The sequence below is a fragment of the Leucopleurus acutus genome (genome assembly GCF_964270905.1).
Source record: "Leucopleurus acutus genome assembly, chromosome: 12".
NCBI classification, from domain to species: domain Eukaryota; kingdom Metazoa; phylum Chordata; class Mammalia; order Artiodactyla; family Delphinidae; genus Leucopleurus; species Leucopleurus acutus.
Window position 1 is genome coordinate 73,068,478 of NC_139154.1, and position 19,591 is coordinate 73,088,068.

At 35.4% G+C, this 19,591-nt stretch overlaps 1 protein-coding gene across 1 annotated transcript in view; it reads right to left on the reverse strand.

Moving 5' to 3' along the window:
* Positions 1-1,176: 1,176 nt before the first annotated feature.
* Positions 1,177-19,591, reverse strand: part of PSME4 (proteasome activator subunit 4) — a gene marked incomplete at its 5' end in the record, with an annotated part of 101,217 nt that continues 82,802 nt past the window's right edge. Inside the window, 13 exons of the mRNA XM_082852302.1 lie at positions 1,177-2,685; positions 3,163-3,301; positions 3,991-4,124; positions 5,861-6,029; positions 8,923-9,078; positions 10,107-10,235; positions 12,101-12,186; positions 13,965-14,173; positions 14,547-14,678; positions 15,555-15,646; positions 16,193-16,297; positions 18,180-18,332; positions 18,867-18,992. Coding sequence (XP_082708428.1) covers positions 3,167-3,301; positions 3,991-4,124; positions 5,861-6,029; positions 8,923-9,078; positions 10,107-10,235; positions 12,101-12,186; positions 13,965-14,173; positions 14,547-14,678; positions 15,555-15,646; positions 16,193-16,297; positions 18,180-18,332; positions 18,867-18,992 — 1,626 coding nt within the window. The 3' untranslated portion in view covers positions 1,177-2,685; positions 3,163-3,166. The remainder of the gene's footprint in view (positions 2,686-3,162; positions 3,302-3,990; positions 4,125-5,860; positions 6,030-8,922; positions 9,079-10,106; positions 10,236-12,100; positions 12,187-13,964; positions 14,174-14,546; positions 14,679-15,554; positions 15,647-16,192; positions 16,298-18,179; positions 18,333-18,866; positions 18,993-19,591) is intronic.

Here is a 19,591-nt window from a genome sequence, read left to right on the forward strand (position 1 = left end):
AATTTGCAAATTCTTTTTTAAAGGATTCATTCAGAAACTAAAGATTATTTATTGGCTCATACAACATTAAAGATACAGGCTTTCTCCTCCCCCACCACCACCCATCCCCACCTGAAACCTGCCTTAGCTCAGTCTTCCAGGCCCAATCAGCAGTGACTTCTAAACACTGGTCTGCCTACACACACCACCCCCCAAACCCATAACACTTGCGTTCCCTTAACACTGTTCCTGCTAGCGTTCTCCATTCTTTTGAGTGCAAAATCCATTTAAGAATTTAGCCAATAGTGGCCATTCATCCCTTTTCTCTCCCTCCTCCTTTTCATTCTTGAGGCCCCCGATAGAAAATTTAGGAATTAAATAATTCACAATATAACCAGTTAGGGTATCAAAGTAATAAGCAACTTCTAAGCCTGGTATCAGAATCACATTGGGCATGTGATTAAGGTGCCCCGCTTTTAGGCCTAGAGTGGGCCTTAGGAGTCGTCACCAGTGGTTCTCAATCCTGGCTGCACAACTGAAGCATTTACGGAGCTTTTAAAAGACTTTTAAAGCTTTTAAAAGACGTTGATGCCTGAGTCCCAACCACAGAAATTCTGACTGAGGAACACAGTGGGTGCCCAGTATCTTATATTTTTTAAATTCCCCACTTTAGGAACCTTGCCTATGGCAGTGTATGTTCATACAGCTTGGCTATGAAAAATTGAAGTGGTCAATACAACATAAAACCTCACTGCTCAAACTGTGGTTTCAGGACCAGGCATCAATATCATGAGCCGGGGGCATGAATTAAAATTCACATTCTAGGCCCATCAATTTGAGAATCAATCATTTAGACCAGTGTTGTCCAACAGAACTTTCTGTGATGATGAAAACATTCACCTGCCTATTTAACAGGGTAACCACTAGCCAAAAGTAGCTAATGAGAACTTGAAATGTGGCTATTGAGACTGAGGAATTTTTTATTTAATTTAAATGTAAATAGTCACACATGGCTATGACCTATTGTGCTGGACAGGTCTGATCTAGATAATTCACTCTGGTCGGAGGGCATGAATTTACGGATCCAGATCTATGAATGCAAAAGGAATCCATGAGGGTCACTGGCTACAGAACTGTCTTCTCCTTGTAATGAAGACAAAAGCCAGGTGTTAAAAACAATCCATTTATTGGGTTTTAAACTAGTTACACAATTGGAATAATCAGTTCGGCACTACACTATACAGGGATTACGCCTGTGTATGCTGACACTTAAATACTGTACCAGGACCTCTGCTGTGCTTAGGTCTGTATCGAGTCATTCAGCAAGTAGATACTAAAAAATATACCGTAGTGTTCCTTTAAGGAAGACTGTACAGGGCGGGCTGCAAGATGACATTCACCAACTTGTGAATTACTTGAACCTAGAAGATACCTTGAGTTCTATAAACTGGTCATAGGCAAACATGTGGTGTTCGCATTTAGAGATGCGCACAAAAAGTTACATAAAAGTTCAGACATTCTAACGATAAATAAACTCAAAAAACCCACACCTCAGCTTTTGTAACATGAAAAGATAAAGAAAATAATTTTAAAACACAAAAAAAATGGCATTCAATTGGTACAAAAGCCAAAAAAATCACTATAATAAAGAGCTATATGTGTATCTTTACAAATTAATTACACAATGGTGTTGTGTAAGAGGTTGCATCTGTACAAAGTCTTGCCAATGCTATCTCTACAGTTTATACAGTCTTTTACATCTATGTAACACTTATTAAACAAGTCAAATAAATATTAAGACTTATTAGTCTCAATGATTCTGCAGGCAAAAAAAAAGAAAAAAAAGGAAAAGGAAAAAAATTAAAAAGAGAAAAAAAATTACAGAATTTCCACAAACACAGCAGACTTCCATTAGTCAAGTGTAACAGTTTTCAAAGAGGGTCAAACAATATTTGCAAAGAATACAGGTAAAAATCAACCAGTCAGGGTTTTTATTGTTGTTGCTGTTTATTTGCAAAATCACACATTGTATACATATATATCAATCAAAAATTTATTCACCAAACCCCTAGTTTTTCAGCAACTGCTCTTCTATTCAGCACCAAAAACTCCAGTCTGTGGGAAACACGTGGACACAGACTTCACTTCTGTGTCTTGGTCGAGCAATCCATCAAGTCCTTGGCTGGGTTCAAGACTTGCCCTCTTTTCCTTCCCTCTTCATGGCTCTCCAGACCCAAGCCTCTCAAGGCTTCAGATTTATGGCCCACAGGCCTACTACCATCTAAACCCACGGCCATTTGGAAAGAATTCAAAATAATTTGAGATGAATGAAATGACAGGATCTGTTATTACAGATGGGCCTTCTCCATTCCAAGTAAACTGTTACGTAATGAGTTCCTAGATTCTGTCTGGTCTTGGATGCCATGATCATACTGGGTAATTATCTCTAGTCTGAGACATTATGGCTTTGTCTGATGCCTCAAAGAAAAAGTGATTAATATTCCGGAAATACTTCTGGACAAGTTAGGAAATCAAATGGCAGCTGAGAACCTGTGGAACGCAGACTAATGAGACCAAACACAGAAACCACCAAAATGATGAGAGCTCAACAGAGGCAGGGTTTTAAAACCTGCAGAAAGCCACCACAGATGGTACCTGAGGATCTGGAATTTTTGATGAAAAGAGCTCGAAGTGAGGACTACTCATCTGTATCAAGGAGGAAAAAAATTTCAGTTAGACAACAGAACATCCAACTCTAAGAGCCCAGTAAATGAAATCTTCATTCATCCTATCTCAGTAGAAAGGTTTCTGGGTCCTCCCTCTTTAATACAGAATGGATGATAAATACTTAAGAATCCAGATGAAATGTTTTCACAACTGTAGAACCTAGAATCCCTACGACAACCCAAAATGGCCAGGCCCCACTCAGGAGGCAATTAAGAGTAAAATCTCTTTTCTTTTATCTAACCATAAGCCCACTCATGTATATAGGCCCAAAAGCAGTCACATCAATTCTCTGCTTAATACCTAAAGCAGAGAAGAAAGGATAAAATGCTCTGGGAACTTAACTTCCACTGGCCATAGTAAAAGTCATGAAAGAAAAAACTTAGGAATACCCGCTTCTCAGTTATCAAACCAATGACATTTGAGGATGTCAGACTTCTTTAAACTTTGCTGCCTCACCTTTCTATGCATAATAGCAGGGTGACACGAGGAGATCGGTGAGAACAAGCAGCTGGTCATCAGTGAATTGCTGTTTGTGTTCTTGCCAGTTGTCATGGTGCGTCCTTCGGAAATTGGATAAGGTCTTTTTTACAGTCATCTGTAGAGTAGGCAACCCACATACATTTTATTTTAACCTCGCCAGGGTTATATTTAGGATACCTTTAGCTAAATAACAATCCTTCTAGACTTCAGATCTTACACTTCACCAAGAGCTACAAAACCAATAAACCAATCTTACGTCAAAGAGCCACCAAGCTTACTTCTTTAGAATTAGTACTAGCTGCAATTCAGGACAAGCGACCAGAACTCGTACCACATTATTAAACCAGTTTCAATATATACTTACATCTATTTATCAAAGTGAAAAGAACAAGGTCATTGGTCTTCCAAGTTGTTTAATGTAGGAACACAGGTGTTCACTAAATAATACCATCACATTTTCCTGTTTAATATGAGCTCCCAGTTATATACTTCCTAGATATAAAATGCTAGTGAAATAGAAGCATAAAATTTATTCTGACAACACTGACAACATCTTACTTCCACTGGACTTGGAGGGACAGAAGCTATGGTAATTTCCTTGTTACCAAAATATCTCAAATATACAGGCAGCAGGGTCTCTGCAAGATTTTAATAATTATTGATGAGTAACTTGGATCTGGCAGAGGTAGGAGTAGTAGCTTTATCAAAGCAGAAGATCCAGAGTATAGAGATTAGTATAAATGGTTTCTTACAAAATATCACTGATAATATATGTGCAAAGAAACTAACAAGGGAGAATTTTACCTCAATAGGCTGAGGATCATTCAGGTGTGCACTGAGATTCATAAGGAGCTGGGGCATCCAGGTGGGAACATCGTAAGGACTAGAAAGAACACATGCACCAAGTCCCAGCACCCCGGCATGGCGTTTGACCAACTCTGCAAAGAAAACAGCAATATATGTGCAAATATTTACAGGACTCTATTGCACTTGCTACAGTGAAATAAATTAGTTTTCGATCATACTAGTTGTTTCCAATGTTTGAATTTCTGCATTTAAAAATGACTCTGTATGCACACATATCAAAAACATGATTTTAAGGCTAAACTAAAAACATCCTATAGCCATCCCTCAATGACAGCATAATTATATTTAGGTCCAGAAATGTGTCATGTATTTGGTAAAACTAACATAGTAATGGCTTTTTCTGAGCAATTCATATCATATGTGAAAGTGCAATCCCTGATCCTAAAAAAATCGCCAGTCAAAATTAGATCCCACTTTTCTGGATGTGACCACCTCCTACAGACTGCATCAATTCATTAGGTAAACACACCGTGAATGTGGAATGTCTGTATTCCGCAAAACAGAACTGCTATGTGTCTGTATTCTACAGGGCCTCTATTCTTCCTTTTTAGTGACAGAAGTTACATTAAAGTGCTTTCAAATTCTCATTGTTTTTTAATAAAGATGTGTGCATGTATGTGTTTGTAAGTCTATTATATGTGTATACATGAAACGCCGTGGATAGGGAGTTGAAATTAAGAAAAAAGGGAATTTGGAGTAGTTATAAACAATGCCATTTGGTTATAACAAAAACCTAAAACTACTTTGGTACTTCATTATTGAAAACACAGTTTTCAAGCAAAAAAACTAGAATATATACTGGTATTTTATTGGAAATTGCTATTAGGTAATAGCAAAAATCAAAACCCTGGTAGACACAGAGAACAGACTTGTGGTTGCGGGGCGGAGGGGTAGGCGGGAAGGACTGGGAGTGTGGGGTCAGCAGAGGCAAACTATTAAATACAAGATGGATAAACAGCAAGGTCCTACCGTAGAGCACAGGGAACTATACTCTGTACCCTGTGACAAACCAGAATGGGAAAGAACATGAAAAAGAATGTATACATGTATAACAGTCACTATGCCGTACAGAAATTAACACAACACTGTAAATCAACTATACTTCAATGAAATTAAAAACAAAATTAAAACCTTGCTATAATCAGTACTTAAGAGCTTCATATTCCAAGCATTTTCTGCAAATTCAGTCAGCTTCCCACTTACTAATAGTCTATGTTTTCTATTCTTGTGACTATTTGTAGATAACAGTGGCAAGATCGGATGCTTCTTTGCAATCACATTTAAATTTCTCTTTAAACATGACACAGTCATCAGATCTCATTCTCTTGTTTACCTTCATGCTCAATTAGAGTGGAAGCTCCTGTAGAATAATGAGTGCTCTCACCCTCTATCAAACGCCTAGGGAAGTAATGATTTTCCTCTCTCCAAATGAAAGCAAGGCTTGTTTTGTTTACTTATTTTTTTTCTCTTAGTACATTTACACATAAGTTATAAATTCTAAAAACAAATATTTTAGATCCTCCAAAATAATTCTGGATACCTCTCTTTATAAAGAGATTTCAGGTGGGTGGGTACAGGCTTGATTTACTACAATAGTTGTATGCAGCCATGTACACATTCCTTTGTACCTCTCTCAATTTCAGCTTTTACACCCCAGGTCTTGCCTTCTATATGCAAAGCTTCTCAAAAGCAGGGTCAGCTATTCCCGGTACCTAGCATAGACCTAGGCACATACAAGCATTCGATAAATATTTGTTGAGTTAAGCCTGGTTAATTCCCAAAAGGTGTTTTCCATCAGTCTTGTTACCTGCAGAAGGAATCGTATTCGGATCTCCTACAAAACCAGGGTCTCGTTTCCTTTTCTTCGGTAGTTTTGTTTTGCAAAGTTGCTCAAAATGAATCTGCATAGGACTGTCCATGGTAAGGAAGTTACACTGTAACAGACCACTTAAGGTGGTAGCAGCCATTTCTCGAACCTATAGAAGACAATCACTTCCATTAGAGCCAAGATCCTAAGCCTGGGGAGGTGAAGAGAGTGGTAAGGGAACTGGGGTGGGGATTTTCCCTGATATTTGTATACAAATTGTGTAAATGCTCTTTTGCAGTTTCTTAATAGAGATTTCATCAGATTCTCAAAGGGCCTGTGGCCTCAAGATGGATGAGTCACTACACCAGGTTCACAGAAAGTTTAATGGTTAACCATGCTATACAAAATTAAATTTCTCCATACATTAATTATTTCCTCACTGACTGATAGTTCTTATCTGGGTGTAACTGTAAAAGCAGTGCCAGAGCCTAACATTAAAATACAATTTTCCTAGACTCTACATCTCTTAAAACAACTGCTGTTGTTGTTTTCACTGGTAATAAAGATACAGGATAATTTCTATAATTGGCATACATAGTAGAGATTTATATCCATTTTAACTCATGAATTTCACAGGCTGTTGTCAGACTATAAATACAGTTTATAGAAGTACTAAATGAAGAGTGATTAACAGTCCATTTCAAATTGAAATGGGAACTCAAGTTTTGGGAAGACAAAAAAGCTGTAAAAAGTTATCTCAAATATATCACAAAAATTTCTGCTAAATAGTCGTAAGGAAAGGCAATAATAATTCGAAAAAAAACACTCAAATGCTTTGCTACTTATTCATTCAAAAGACTTTTTCTTAAATTTTTCAATGTGACAGTTTGGGGGTTCTTAACATATTCTTTGCTACTTTTATTACATTATTATATGAAATACATTATAGAATGTTTTATTACTTCATACTTGGTTGCATTATTTCCTTTCATACCATGATTTATTTTTATACTCAACTATTGACTAGAATGCTTTCAACTTCTCACTACTATGCTACAAAACACTTAATTTATATAATTTTTCCATATTGCAATGTATTTTCTTAGGACATGGCTAATTCTAAGAATTGGGATTACTAAATTTCAATGTATCTCCAATTTAGTACTATTAATTTTGTGGCTACTGGTTGCTTTTCAAAAAGCCAGTGCTAACATATACTATGATACAAAACTAATGGGAATACTAGGTTTTAACTTACCAACACTGGTTATTATTATTACACATTTTTGTCTTTGGTGGGTAGAGGACATGAAACTAAGAGTCTCATTGTTTTAAGTTTGTATTTCTCTGGTCATTAAGAGAGGTTTGACTTTTGTTTACTGCTTATATTGTTTTCACCCATACATGTATGATACCACCACCACCATCTACTCCTCAAGGTCTTAATGGTCTTATGTTTTTCTCTAGTTTGATGCTTGACCAATTAAACTGATGAGTTTCTAATATTCTTGTGGTCAGATCTGTCCATCTCTGGATCTGTGAAATCTATTGACTTAAATACTCAGAATGTCATTCTCGGCTCACAGTTCACATAAATATCCAAATTCATTTCTCCTACTTTCTCTAAGTAAAAAGTATGTGCTGGGGTGGGGGTGGGGGTGTATCTATACTATATCTGGAATACACTTCAGTGTGAGATGTTCTAATCTATTTTTTTTTCTCCAAACTGCTATCAAATTACCCAAACACCTCTAACTGAATTGTTCTCTTTCCCAGTAGTGGCATCTACTTTTGTGATATTTTGTTCCAAGGGTCAGTCTGTACATGTCTATAATAATTAACTTTACAAGGTAAGCAGAAAAGGTATTTAGCTTTTTATCTATAAAAAATTTCCCAATATTTCTAAAAATTTTCCTTTAAATCTAATAAAGTTTTCTTTAAACATTTCTCATTTAGATTACCACAAAGTTTTTTTTCCCCAATATTATCATGAATACTTCTGGCTAATTATTACTGATATTCAGTACCACATGTTTTAAAACGGATAGTTTTAATAAATGTCATGCTTATGTTTATAGTAACAGCTAAGTTTAAGCCTACTACATGGAATAAAATACAAGAATAATCTATAAAAATGTTCTAAAACAAGGTCCAGAAAACAGTCCGTTTAGCTATAATATTTAAAGGTAGGTAACACTGACTTTTGAGATTTCCACCTTTCCATTTCCATTCCTTTAAGTTTAATGAAGAAAAAATAAGAATAGTCTAAAAAAATTTACAGATAGCTGCAAATATTTTAATCAAAGGCTGTCAGAGTTATAACCACTGGGTGAGTACCCTAGGAACTGGACATATCTGCTCCCAGAACACAAGAAAGCTGGAATGCAGAATGCATAGATTCATAAGGGAGGTGGAGAAATTTCCATTCTCAGTTTCCTAGGGATACAAATCTATTTTCAGTGCTCTCAAATAAAATACAGATAATTACTGGGAGTGCTCCACTATATGGAAAACCCATAAAGTCCATAAAATAAAATAAGCAAACATTTCACAAAATTTTCAATTACATTTTCTTTACCTAAGGCCAATTTAGACAGTTATATCTTATTTAATGCTACTTCAGCAAAAAAGCTGACTTTAATTTCTCTACCAAGGAAAATAAAAAGGGACAACAATCTTATCTTAAATCTACTGAATAATAGCACCTATGTGTAGATTTTCATTCTCTTGAAACTGCTCTCATACACATTCCTATTAGCCCTTTAAAAATCAGTAAGGTAAGTAGAGTATTATCACCTGCAATTTCATAGATTAAGAAAATTTTGGTTCATAAATGTTATCTGCCCAATTGCAAAGAGAAGCCAGAACAAGAACGTGTCCAATGTTTGTTTCCATCTGTACTACAGGAAATGATTGGGGTATCAAAACTAATCACATAGGGCTATGTTAAAATTAAAGTTACTTTTACTTTACATATCAGTGTGTAAATACTTCTTAAAAGAGGTGCCATAATGCTTTCTTTAAATTTATTAAATTTCGGTTTGCTATAGCCTAAATTTTACCTCTAGCTGTTCATCCTCCAAAAGACTTATAACCAGCCACCTGATGTCTTTAACTGCATCTTCATTGTTTAGGAAAATAAAGAGGTTATAAAATACCATGGTCTGGAGGTAGGTCAGTACTGTATATCTAGCATGCCAAGAACTGCTTCTTGCTGTCTGTGGATGAGAAATTAGTAGAAATAATGAAAACAGTGCTGACAAGAACATGAGATGACAGTGAAATGACAAATAATATAGACTTCCAATATAACTCTACTTTTACAGGTATAGCTAGAGCAAGCTCATTTTATACTTCCTTCTAAACAAAAGGTTGCACAAGCTATTTCAGGTAAAAGTTAGTTATTCTGAATGTATGAATGAATGGTTGAGAGTAAAGGGAAAGGAACACAGATAAAAGTCAATTTTAGAAGAATTATTTATAATTAATTACTCTTAAATCCTCCAACGCTTGCACATTATTTTATTTTACTTTTGATAGTAGCTGGTAGGGTAATGAAAGCAAACAAAATTGAGAACTACTAAATTCTACTGCAAAAAAATACCATTTGAGGCTGTTAAAAAATATCTTTCAGGGGAAACCATGGGAACATGTCCATTTTTTATATTATATAACACATGTGTAACCTACATAAAGCTGAGCACATAGTACACTAAAAATGCAGCCACAGGAATTCCCTGGTGGTCCAGTGGTTAAGACTCCATGCTTCCACTGCAGGGGGCACAGATTCAATCCCTGGTCGAGGAACTAAGATCCCACAGATCCCATATGCTTTGTGGCACGGCCAAAAATAAATTAAATAAATAAATAAAAATGCAGCCAGAAAATATATACTCACTTAGGTCTTTCAACCACAGATCAGAAAATACAAGTGAATAAAATAAAGGGGAAATGGTAAAAGAGAATGCCCACCCCCTCCCTCATAAGCACTTTGTATCCAAGGTGCTTCAATAATTAGCTCTTTACGTATATAGAAAATTTAGGGTTGAGTGACCTGCCCAGTGTCAAAGAAGTCGGTGGCAGAGCCAGGTACAGATTCTAAATCTGTTTCTTTGGTCAACATATGTCTCCTCTCAAACTAAAAGAAGATTCAAAATGAATGCAGGTATTGTGTGTACCTCAGCTGACTTTGTGAAATTCTTAGAATTGTAAACCAAAGATATAAGTGTTTGATATACACTCTTACTTGTTTTAGCACCCGAAGTACCAAAGGCACTTGATGAGGGTAAAGCAACCCCTGAGACATTAGTGATAAACATAACTTTGCATCTCTTTTCAGTTCATCATAGCTATTGTCATTTTCCACTGGGGCAATCTAGAGAACAACAAAAAAAAACCAAAGACATAAAGTGAAAAACAGCCAATAAGTACAAAGTCATCCTTACATAAAAGGAATTACATTTTTAATTTTAACAACTTCTACAGAAAAATCCAAACATACATAAAACTAGAGAATAGTATAATGAATCCCCATGAATCAATCACTTCTTCAACAATGACAAATTCATGGCTAATCCTTTCATTTTTTTGCTCCCCTGTAGTTCCCCATCCCCCAATTAAATTATTTGAAGCAAATCCCAGACATATTTCATCCATAAATATTTTATTTTCGGGAATTCCCTGGCAGTCCAGTTGTTAAGGCTCTGTGCTTCCAGTGTAGGGGTCACAGGTTCAGCCCCTGGTCAGGGAACTAAGATCCCACAAGCCACACAGCATGCCCCACCCCCAAAAAAGTTATTTTTATCTCTGAAAGATAAAGTCTCTTATTTTAAAAACCTGTAATGACATCATACATAAAAATTCATTACAGTTAAAATATATTCAGTAGTGCTCACATTTCCCCAACTATTTGATGCCTGCATATACCAGATCCCACTTACCATGAAGGCCTAAAGGAGATTCTCAACCTCAATATTTGTATATTCAGGTTAACTGTTAGGCCCATCACTAGCAAATTATGCAGTACAGCAACCTAATGATACACATTTTTCTGCAAATTTCAAGTGGATTCAAATAAATCATCCTATCAACCTCATTCTCATATACTATTTGCTTTCTGACTTTTTTCTGAGTGAAGAAAAAGGGTGGAACTCCAGCTATCCCAACATTCATTGCACATTACCCATTTATGAACATATGAGACCATGTTCCATACCACTGTGTATGTGGTAGTGGAAAAAAGTTTAAGCACCACTGCCCTAAAGACAAACCATATCTACACCAAGGACCTACAAGTAACAAAGACCTATCTATACACTAATGGCTACTGTCCCCTTTTATATCCCAAAAGGTATCCATGGGTATCAGGCCCTACAGAGCACTTTAAAAAGTATTTTAGTAGTGAATCCTTTGAAAATTTCCATAAGTGTTATCTTTTTGAAATTTCCTAAAGACAAAATACACCATGGCAGATGAAAAGTTTAGCATGCCATTTGCAAATAAACAGTAACAAGGGCCCTCCATCTTAAATAATAACTGTATTGACCAATAATTGTCAAGTAGTGGTGATGTTTGTGCCAAGCCTTCCCAATTTGCAATAAGACCAGAATGTTTTCCTAACCACAACCAACCACAGCCATCACTACCAACTATAATTTTGGAAACTACTATATAATCTTAGTGTACTAGCTTTATCCACTGGCTGGAGAGATGAATAATTAAAACCACCTCAGGTTATATCTTGCATCAAATAATACTTCAATATGATTACCAGACACAAGTTATTTCCTGCAAATATTTGTTAGAACCAACTATATATAGTGCCATTTAGCAATGTAAAATAAATACAATATACTGAACATTTTGATTTTCAAATTTATTATACATTGAATTAAAAAGTCAGAAATAGCTATATTCAAAAATGTCATTGTGGCTTTTTATTTTTAAAGCTATCAATATTTTCCTAAACTATTACTTGAAAACTGGCTCTCACTGAAACAATGTTCTGTCTTTAGACTTTTCATGTAACTGTCAAGAACCTACTCTTACCTAATATTAGAAAGATTATTTCAACAAATATTTAACCACTAACACCTAATGATTTTCCTGTGACTATTCTACCTTTCAGAGATGAAAACAAATCATACACAGTCTGAAAAGCTATCAACCATCTGATGATAATTATAAATTCCTTTTGAAGGTCAAAAGGGGATGCATTTTTAATTTCAGACATAAACTTACCTTAAAAAACAAAGGTAGAAGCTGAAGTTGTTCAGTGACTGCTGTAGAGAAGGATCTTCCCGCACTTGCCATCAGCCATTTCAATACTTTATGGAAACAAACACAAAGAGTCAGTCTTTGCTATCCAGTTAGAGACTACAAAGTAGAGTGATTCTATGCTAGTGTCAGCCACTCTGATAGCTCTTCAATGTAAAGAAAGAGGTCTGTGTTACTTCACAAATTAGATCAGCAGTGTGACAGGATCCATAACAAATGGTATCAACTAATCTAGGGGACTGAAGCCACCCTCAAAGAATGAATCAAATTATTAATGGTCTACAAACACTCACACAAAGTAAAAATTAAAACTAGCCTTCAAAAATCCTAACAAAGCAAAACTGATGACTAAGTTAGTTGTTTATACTTAGAATCCTTGAAAAAGTTTTAGATATACAAACAACAGGGAACCCCCAATAATCAAGACAATTTTGAAAAAGAAAAGTTGAAGGACTCACAATTCCAGATTTCAAAACTTAATACAAAGCTATAGTAATCAAAACAGTATGGTACTGACATAAGAACAGACATAGAGATCAACTGAATAGGCCAGAGAGCACAGAAATAAATGCTCACACATATGGCCAGTCAATTTTCAACAAGAGTGCCAAGACTATTCAATGAAAAAAACGACAGTCTTTTTAACCAACGATGCTGGGAAACTGGGTATCACAAGCAAAAGAAAGAAGCTGGATCCTTATCTTATATCATAGGCAAAAATTACCTCAAAGTAGACTGAAGACTGAAATGTAAGTGCTAAAACTATAAAACTCTTAGAAGAAAACTTAAGAGACAAACTTCATGACACTGGATTTGTCAACAATTTCTTAGACACGACACCAAAAGCAAAGGCAACAAAAGAAAGAAGAGGTAAATCAGACTTCATTAAAATTAAAACTTTTGTGCATCAAAGGACACTATCAAGAGAGTCAAAATGGGAGAAAATATTTGCAAATCATTTTCAGATAAGGGACTGATATCCAGAATATAGAAAGAACTACAACTCAACGACAACAAAACAACCTAATTCAAAAATGGGCAAAGAACTTGACCTTTCTCCAGAGAAGAAACAAAAATGGAAAATAAGCCAATGAAAAGATATTCAACCACTAGTCATAAGGGAAATGCAAATTAAAACCGCAAGATACCTTATTCACACCTATAAGGAGAGCTATAGTCATAAAAGGTGTTGGCAAAAATGTGGAAAAGTTGGAACCCCTCTGCACTGCTGGTTGGAATGTAAAATGGTGCGGCCACTGTGGAAAATAGCTTGGTGGCTCCTCAAAAAATTAAACATAGAATTACCACATGGTCTAGCAATTCTGCTTTCAATACCCAAAAGAATTGAAAGCAGAGACTCAAACATACTTCTACATTAATACTCATAGAAATATTATTCACAATAGTCAAAAGGTATAAACAACCTGAATGTCCATGAACAGATGAATGGATAAACACTGAAAGCATTACACAAAGTGAAAAAAGCCAGACATAAAAGGACAAATATTGTATGATTCTCCTTATATGAGATACCTAGAATAGACAAATTACAGAGACAAAGTAGAATGGTGGTTGCCAGGGGCTGAGGGAGGGGAGAATGAGGAGTTATTGTTTAAGGTACAGAATTTCCATTTTGCAAGATGAAAAGAGTATAAAGATGGATGAAAGTGATGGCTGTATAACAATGTAAATATATTTGATGCCACTCAGCTATAAATTTTATATTATGTACATTTTACCATAATAAAAAGGGGAGGGGGGAGAAGTCAATAGGATAATCTAAAATATCTGGTTTTAGAGGGAGTTTCTACTAAGTTTAGCCACTCACTAGTTTTTAAGAGTTTAATGCCCTGGGTTCGTTCATCTTCTTCACCAATTCCATTTTCCTCCATAACATGGTTCTGAATTTCTTCATCTACATCCATGAGGGGTTTCAATTTATCTAGAATTCGAGCAGTAAACTCAGGGACACGAGGGGATGCTGTTGGTGCAGTGTTTGGCAAAGAAACATCTATCATGAATATATAGGTCAGCACACTGTAAAATAAAATACATATAATAAGAAGAGATCCCACATTATCAATAAAACTAAGGTTCAAAAGTATGACCCAACCAAAGTAAATTTTCCCAAGACAATCCCTAGAGAGGGTCTTGTGCCTGTGCACACAATTCTGAGGTATTAAAAACTACAGTGTGGCGACTACTCCCCACTGGCTTGTGAGCACACTACCATTCTATTTTACATTCAGAGACTCTTGTCTAATGTCCCACAATACAATATAAAACAAAATCTGAAGAAGAGGTTATCATGAAACTCAACAGTAACATAACCAGTATGTATTACTAGACATTAAAATTTGATAAAAAGAACTCAAGAGGTATACCACACCACAGAGAAAATAATACCTACCTCCCTATTCTTTCCCTGACATTTTTGTAAACCTGGGTGAGTTTGGGTTCCAAGTACTTCAGTAGTCTATGCAATAGCTCAGGTACTCTCCACTCCTGCTGGGCAAGGCCACCTTGTAAGACATAGAGTCGACTAAAAGTAAAGCACAGTAGAGTTGTGTTAGTGCCCCTCTCTCCCTTTACATGTTTTTTTTTTTTTCTGTGGCAATGTGGGATCTTAGTTCCCTGACAAGGGATCAAACCCGTGTCCCCTGCAGTGGAAGTGCAGTCTTAACCACTTGACCACCAGGGAAGTCCTGCTTTTACATGTTGACAGTATAGATTAATGATGTTTGTATTCTACTTAAAATTGTTTCATTTCCAAACTAACAATCTAGAATAGAACATTTAGGAAGATTTTATTAATTTTTCTACATCATTTTCTCTGTATCTCATTTCATATCCACTGCTATAAAATCAAAGGAAACACTGACTTTAGAATACTCATTGAGTTAATTTCTAAGCATCAGAAGTTTCCTCACTAATTAATAATAATAATAAAAAAATGATTCTTCTTGTTACAGGATTATCTAGATTTTGTTCTCTTGTTCAGTAATTTTTGTAGCTCCTTATGCCCAAGTATATTTTTCCTTAAAAGGATTACTATCTTCTTTCCTAATAGGAAACAGTGAAAAATTAGAACATGTGATAAAGAAGTTAGTAATACTGTCATGGTACAAAAAAGCAGTCCTGATATAGAAGATGTGACAGCAGAGTAGGCTGGACCTACTTTATGTTTGAATTGCTCAGGCTGCCTCCAATTCTCCTACTTGTTCTCAATTGAGAAATAACTGTATTTAGAATCATATGTTGTATTGAATTGAACTATGGTCATCTCCCAGAAGACAGTGTTACATTATGTAGCCTTTAGGAGTACAGACATTTCACTTCTACTTATACATAAAGAACAAAGATGTTATCTTTTGTTGTAAAATCTTTTGTTAACCGCATAAGCTTCCTTCTTATTTACCATGCATCTACAAAGGATCCTCCTTCACCACTCAGTGGTGATTCCAACAGTAGCTCAAAAAGCCAGTGAAGTTTCCGGGGATCTCTGCTTTCCTGTGTTGAAAAGATAAAGCAGCAGCAATTAAAACAGAGGTCATACAATTTTTCAAATAAATCAGACATCATTATTTTAGAAATATAAATAAATATAAGTATAGAGGAAGAAAATCAAACTAAAACTCATAGGCAAGTCAAATCCAAATGTATTCTTATAGCTCATGTTAGAAAGACTAACAGTGAGAAAATTGTTAGCTAAATGGACTCTCTTAAATCAAAGTATAACTGCCCTGGACATAAAAGGTGTCAAAAATAATACCTATAACCTTGTATCATCTGGCTTTTACTGTATGTAAGTTACACTTCTAGATATAGGATTTGACTTGTCATTTAATCTAAAAATGCAATTACCATGGCAGAGAAGGTATAACAATCACTTAAGAGTTATCACTCAAGGCTTATGTAAAAAGCTAAACAGAACCATCTCCAGTCATGTAAGATGATAAAATTTCAGGATTCAAGAGGTATAATGAGATTTTACACATTTTGAGACATGGTATGAAACAGTTTGAATAGATCAGTGAGACACAAAAATGAACTTACACAGGACGTTGCTATACAAGTTCCCCAGTCATTGTAAGTTTCTACTGTAATGTTGGACAATGCTGTTCGAAGCAGAGGACACAAAAGCTCCGAAAGCTTCTCCACCTACTCAAAACAGAATACACAGGAAAAAGTTAATGATACTCAGAACATTTTTCTTCACGTATCCTTTTCTGCAAACACACACATACAAATACACAACCTGATACTTCCTTTATTTCTTAGAAGACCCAAATAATCCAAGAAAGTAACTTCACCATGTTACCATGATACATATCCAGGTAATAAGGCCATCTTTTTCCAAAAATATAAAACAAAAATCAGAAAAGAGGAGACACTTTATATGGTTTCTTACAAAATCTCTCATACTGTTAAAAAGTTCTCTCTTTAAATGTTGGACTGACATAGTACACTGGGCTGAAACAAAACCTCAATCATCTCTGTATTTTGCATGCTTATGGAGGTCACTTGATTGAATCCTAATATAGGAAGCAATGACTTTTCAATACAATTTAGTATTAGCCTGAAGTATAACCTTTAAATTCCAAGTTTGGATGACTATAAATAGCATTTTAAAAGTATTCAGTTATACAGAGACTGTGAATATATATATATGTGTCTAAACACTAAACTGCTTCTCACAGTTTAGTGAGAACACAAATCACCTTGAGATCCTGATAAAACGCAGATTCTGATTCATTAGATCAGGGTGGGACCTGGGATCCTACTTTTCTAATAAGCTCCCAAGTGATGCCCAAGCTGCAAGTCCATGGACTATACTTTAGTCAAAAGGACCTATGTAGGACAAATGGGGAGAGAGGGCTTGGGATAAAATTTCCAGTGGTAGCACTAGACACTGAATACAAAGAAAAAAACAAGCTATATCTTAAATAACTTATACGGAAAGGAGACGTGTTCTAGAAATGAGGTAACTCAAAAATGACAGAGACAGGATGACAAGGATATGTATGGACACGTTTAAATAAAATTATTTCATATGTGAGCAGGAAAATGGCAATATTACAAACTAACGAATACTTTAATACATGATTCGAATATGTATAACTAAATTAATATATTAAAAAGTGTTGATAATCCTCCTAAAAAGTATGTGTAATTAAGTTTACCAGAAACAATATTTGCATCTTTTCTTTGAAAAATGGCAGCCTACCTTTTTACTCAGGCATTCTGAACATTTTACCAGGTTATTTTCAGTCTAGTGCATCTTGCTAAGAAACTAATCTTAGGGTGGATATGTAAAACTTAACCTTACAATTAAAAAGACGGATACTCAAAACAAGGCTGTCAAACTCAAACCATCTACGAGACCAAATGAGTAATGTAAATTGGCACAGAGGCTAAGAGAAAAGATTTAATGAGAGGCTAGAGAGTGCCTCAGGAAGGGAGAAACCCACGCACAGCCCCAGCCAACTGATACAGTGCAGCAATGCGGGGCCAGTATTCCACAATCTTCCCATTTCTCAAGAGAAACTAAAATCCTTTTTACAGGATAGAAAATAATTCAGATTTTAAAAGACATTCAATGCCACCTACAGACCACGACTTTGTGACCTATACTCAAAAGCAATATAAAGTTAAACATTTCATATTTTAGGTGTTAACATCTTTTTCTTTTTTTAAAAGATGTGTGTGCCCTCGACGCAGCCGTGAATATGTTCTGATAAACACACAACCTGCTGTCCACCTTAGAGCTCACAGCACCACGGGCTAACCCCATGGAGACGAGACAGCAGATAGGACCACTGTCTGCCCCGCCGCTGCCCCCATCAGCCGCCCGCCCGGCCACCTGTCGCCTTGCTCCCTCCTGAGGACCGCCAGCCCGAGGTGGCACCGGAATGCTGGTAGAGGGACAGTGGTGGCGGAGGCTGAGGGACTGAGCTAGGTGTTAATACCTAACGCGTTGGGAATTCTTGCATAAATGGATAATGCAGCTTTAAGAGGGAATGCACTATACAAATTACATCACCTTTTCAAATGTCCAATGTTTAGAGCCTCTGATTAAACCAGCTATAATTTCTGCAACACATCGTTGCGTGCTCTCATGTGAATCTGAAACCAAACGTTCTAAATGGGGCTTCAGAACTGGCAGGAAGGCATCATCAAAATTTCTGAATATACCCTATGCAAATAAAAATAAGAAAGTTCTTTAGTACTCAAACGAATAGCATCTCCAGTATCACATGCTTATATTTGTTTGCTGTTATTACTACTGTGCTTAAAGAACTCCATATTCTCCCCTATAGAACTTAACTGTTTTAACAATATCTGTAAGTTAAAATGGTAAAAACACTGTCATTTGCCACATTACATTAAAATATGATCAGTGAAAGAAAAATTAATTTCTAACCTTAAAAATATCACACACACCTCAAAAAAAATCAAATAAACATGAAATGCACATAGTCTTGTGGGTTTTGGTCTTTTGCTTCTACTGCTAATTACAAATATTAGAGATAAATACTAAAAAGCTTGTTTTTTTTGAGTCCTAGACCTTAAGCCAAGATGAATATGATAGGCATTACTTCCAGAGTCATTTTAGATAAAGATAACAGATGACTAAACTCAAACTTTGAACAAATACTTTAAAACTTATGAACCTACAAATTGACAGTCACTAAGCTTTATGAAAAGGGTATGTAAATAACATAGTTACCTTAAAGAGGCAAAAACGTCGAGGATTAAATTTATCTTTTCCTTTTCTGTCTTCTAAAGATAGAAAAGTAATTAACTGTTCCACAAATTTAGGATCAGAAAAATGATCAAATATAATTTGTTCTGCCTGTAAAGTTAAAAAAAAAGAACAACATTCAGGGATTAAAATCTATTTTAAAACATGATTCTGAAAACATTAAAATTCAACCATAAAGATTTGAAACTCAACAGTAAGTTTTTATTTTTGTTCTATTCTAAAGAATTTTTAGTTCTCATAGAGCCTTTCTGGAACCAAAATAATATTGCCTCCTAAAAATGCTAAATCCTAAGAATAGCTAAAAGTTTTCCTTCAGCTCTTCAAGTTTGGATTCCACTTCTCAACTGAGAAATAAAACCAAAAATGTTCTGCTTGAGAAATGAAGACTTAATGCTATTGTGCCAATTTCTGTGCAAATTAGGAAAATCCTCCAAACTGCAAACCAAACCCCAGCAAATTATTTCCATATTTATAAAATATCAGCAGTTAAAAGGTAAACTTTGCTCAGAATTAGAAAATAAAAGCTACAACATTAACTTAATTAAGGAAGACATAAACCTAAAAGCCCTTCATCAACTTTCAAAATGATAAAGAAGTTCTACAAAGACTAAGAAGTTCCAACTTAAATTTACAAACATCTATTTACTGAGTATCCATCATTTACACGCAATAAAAAAATTAAAGCCAGT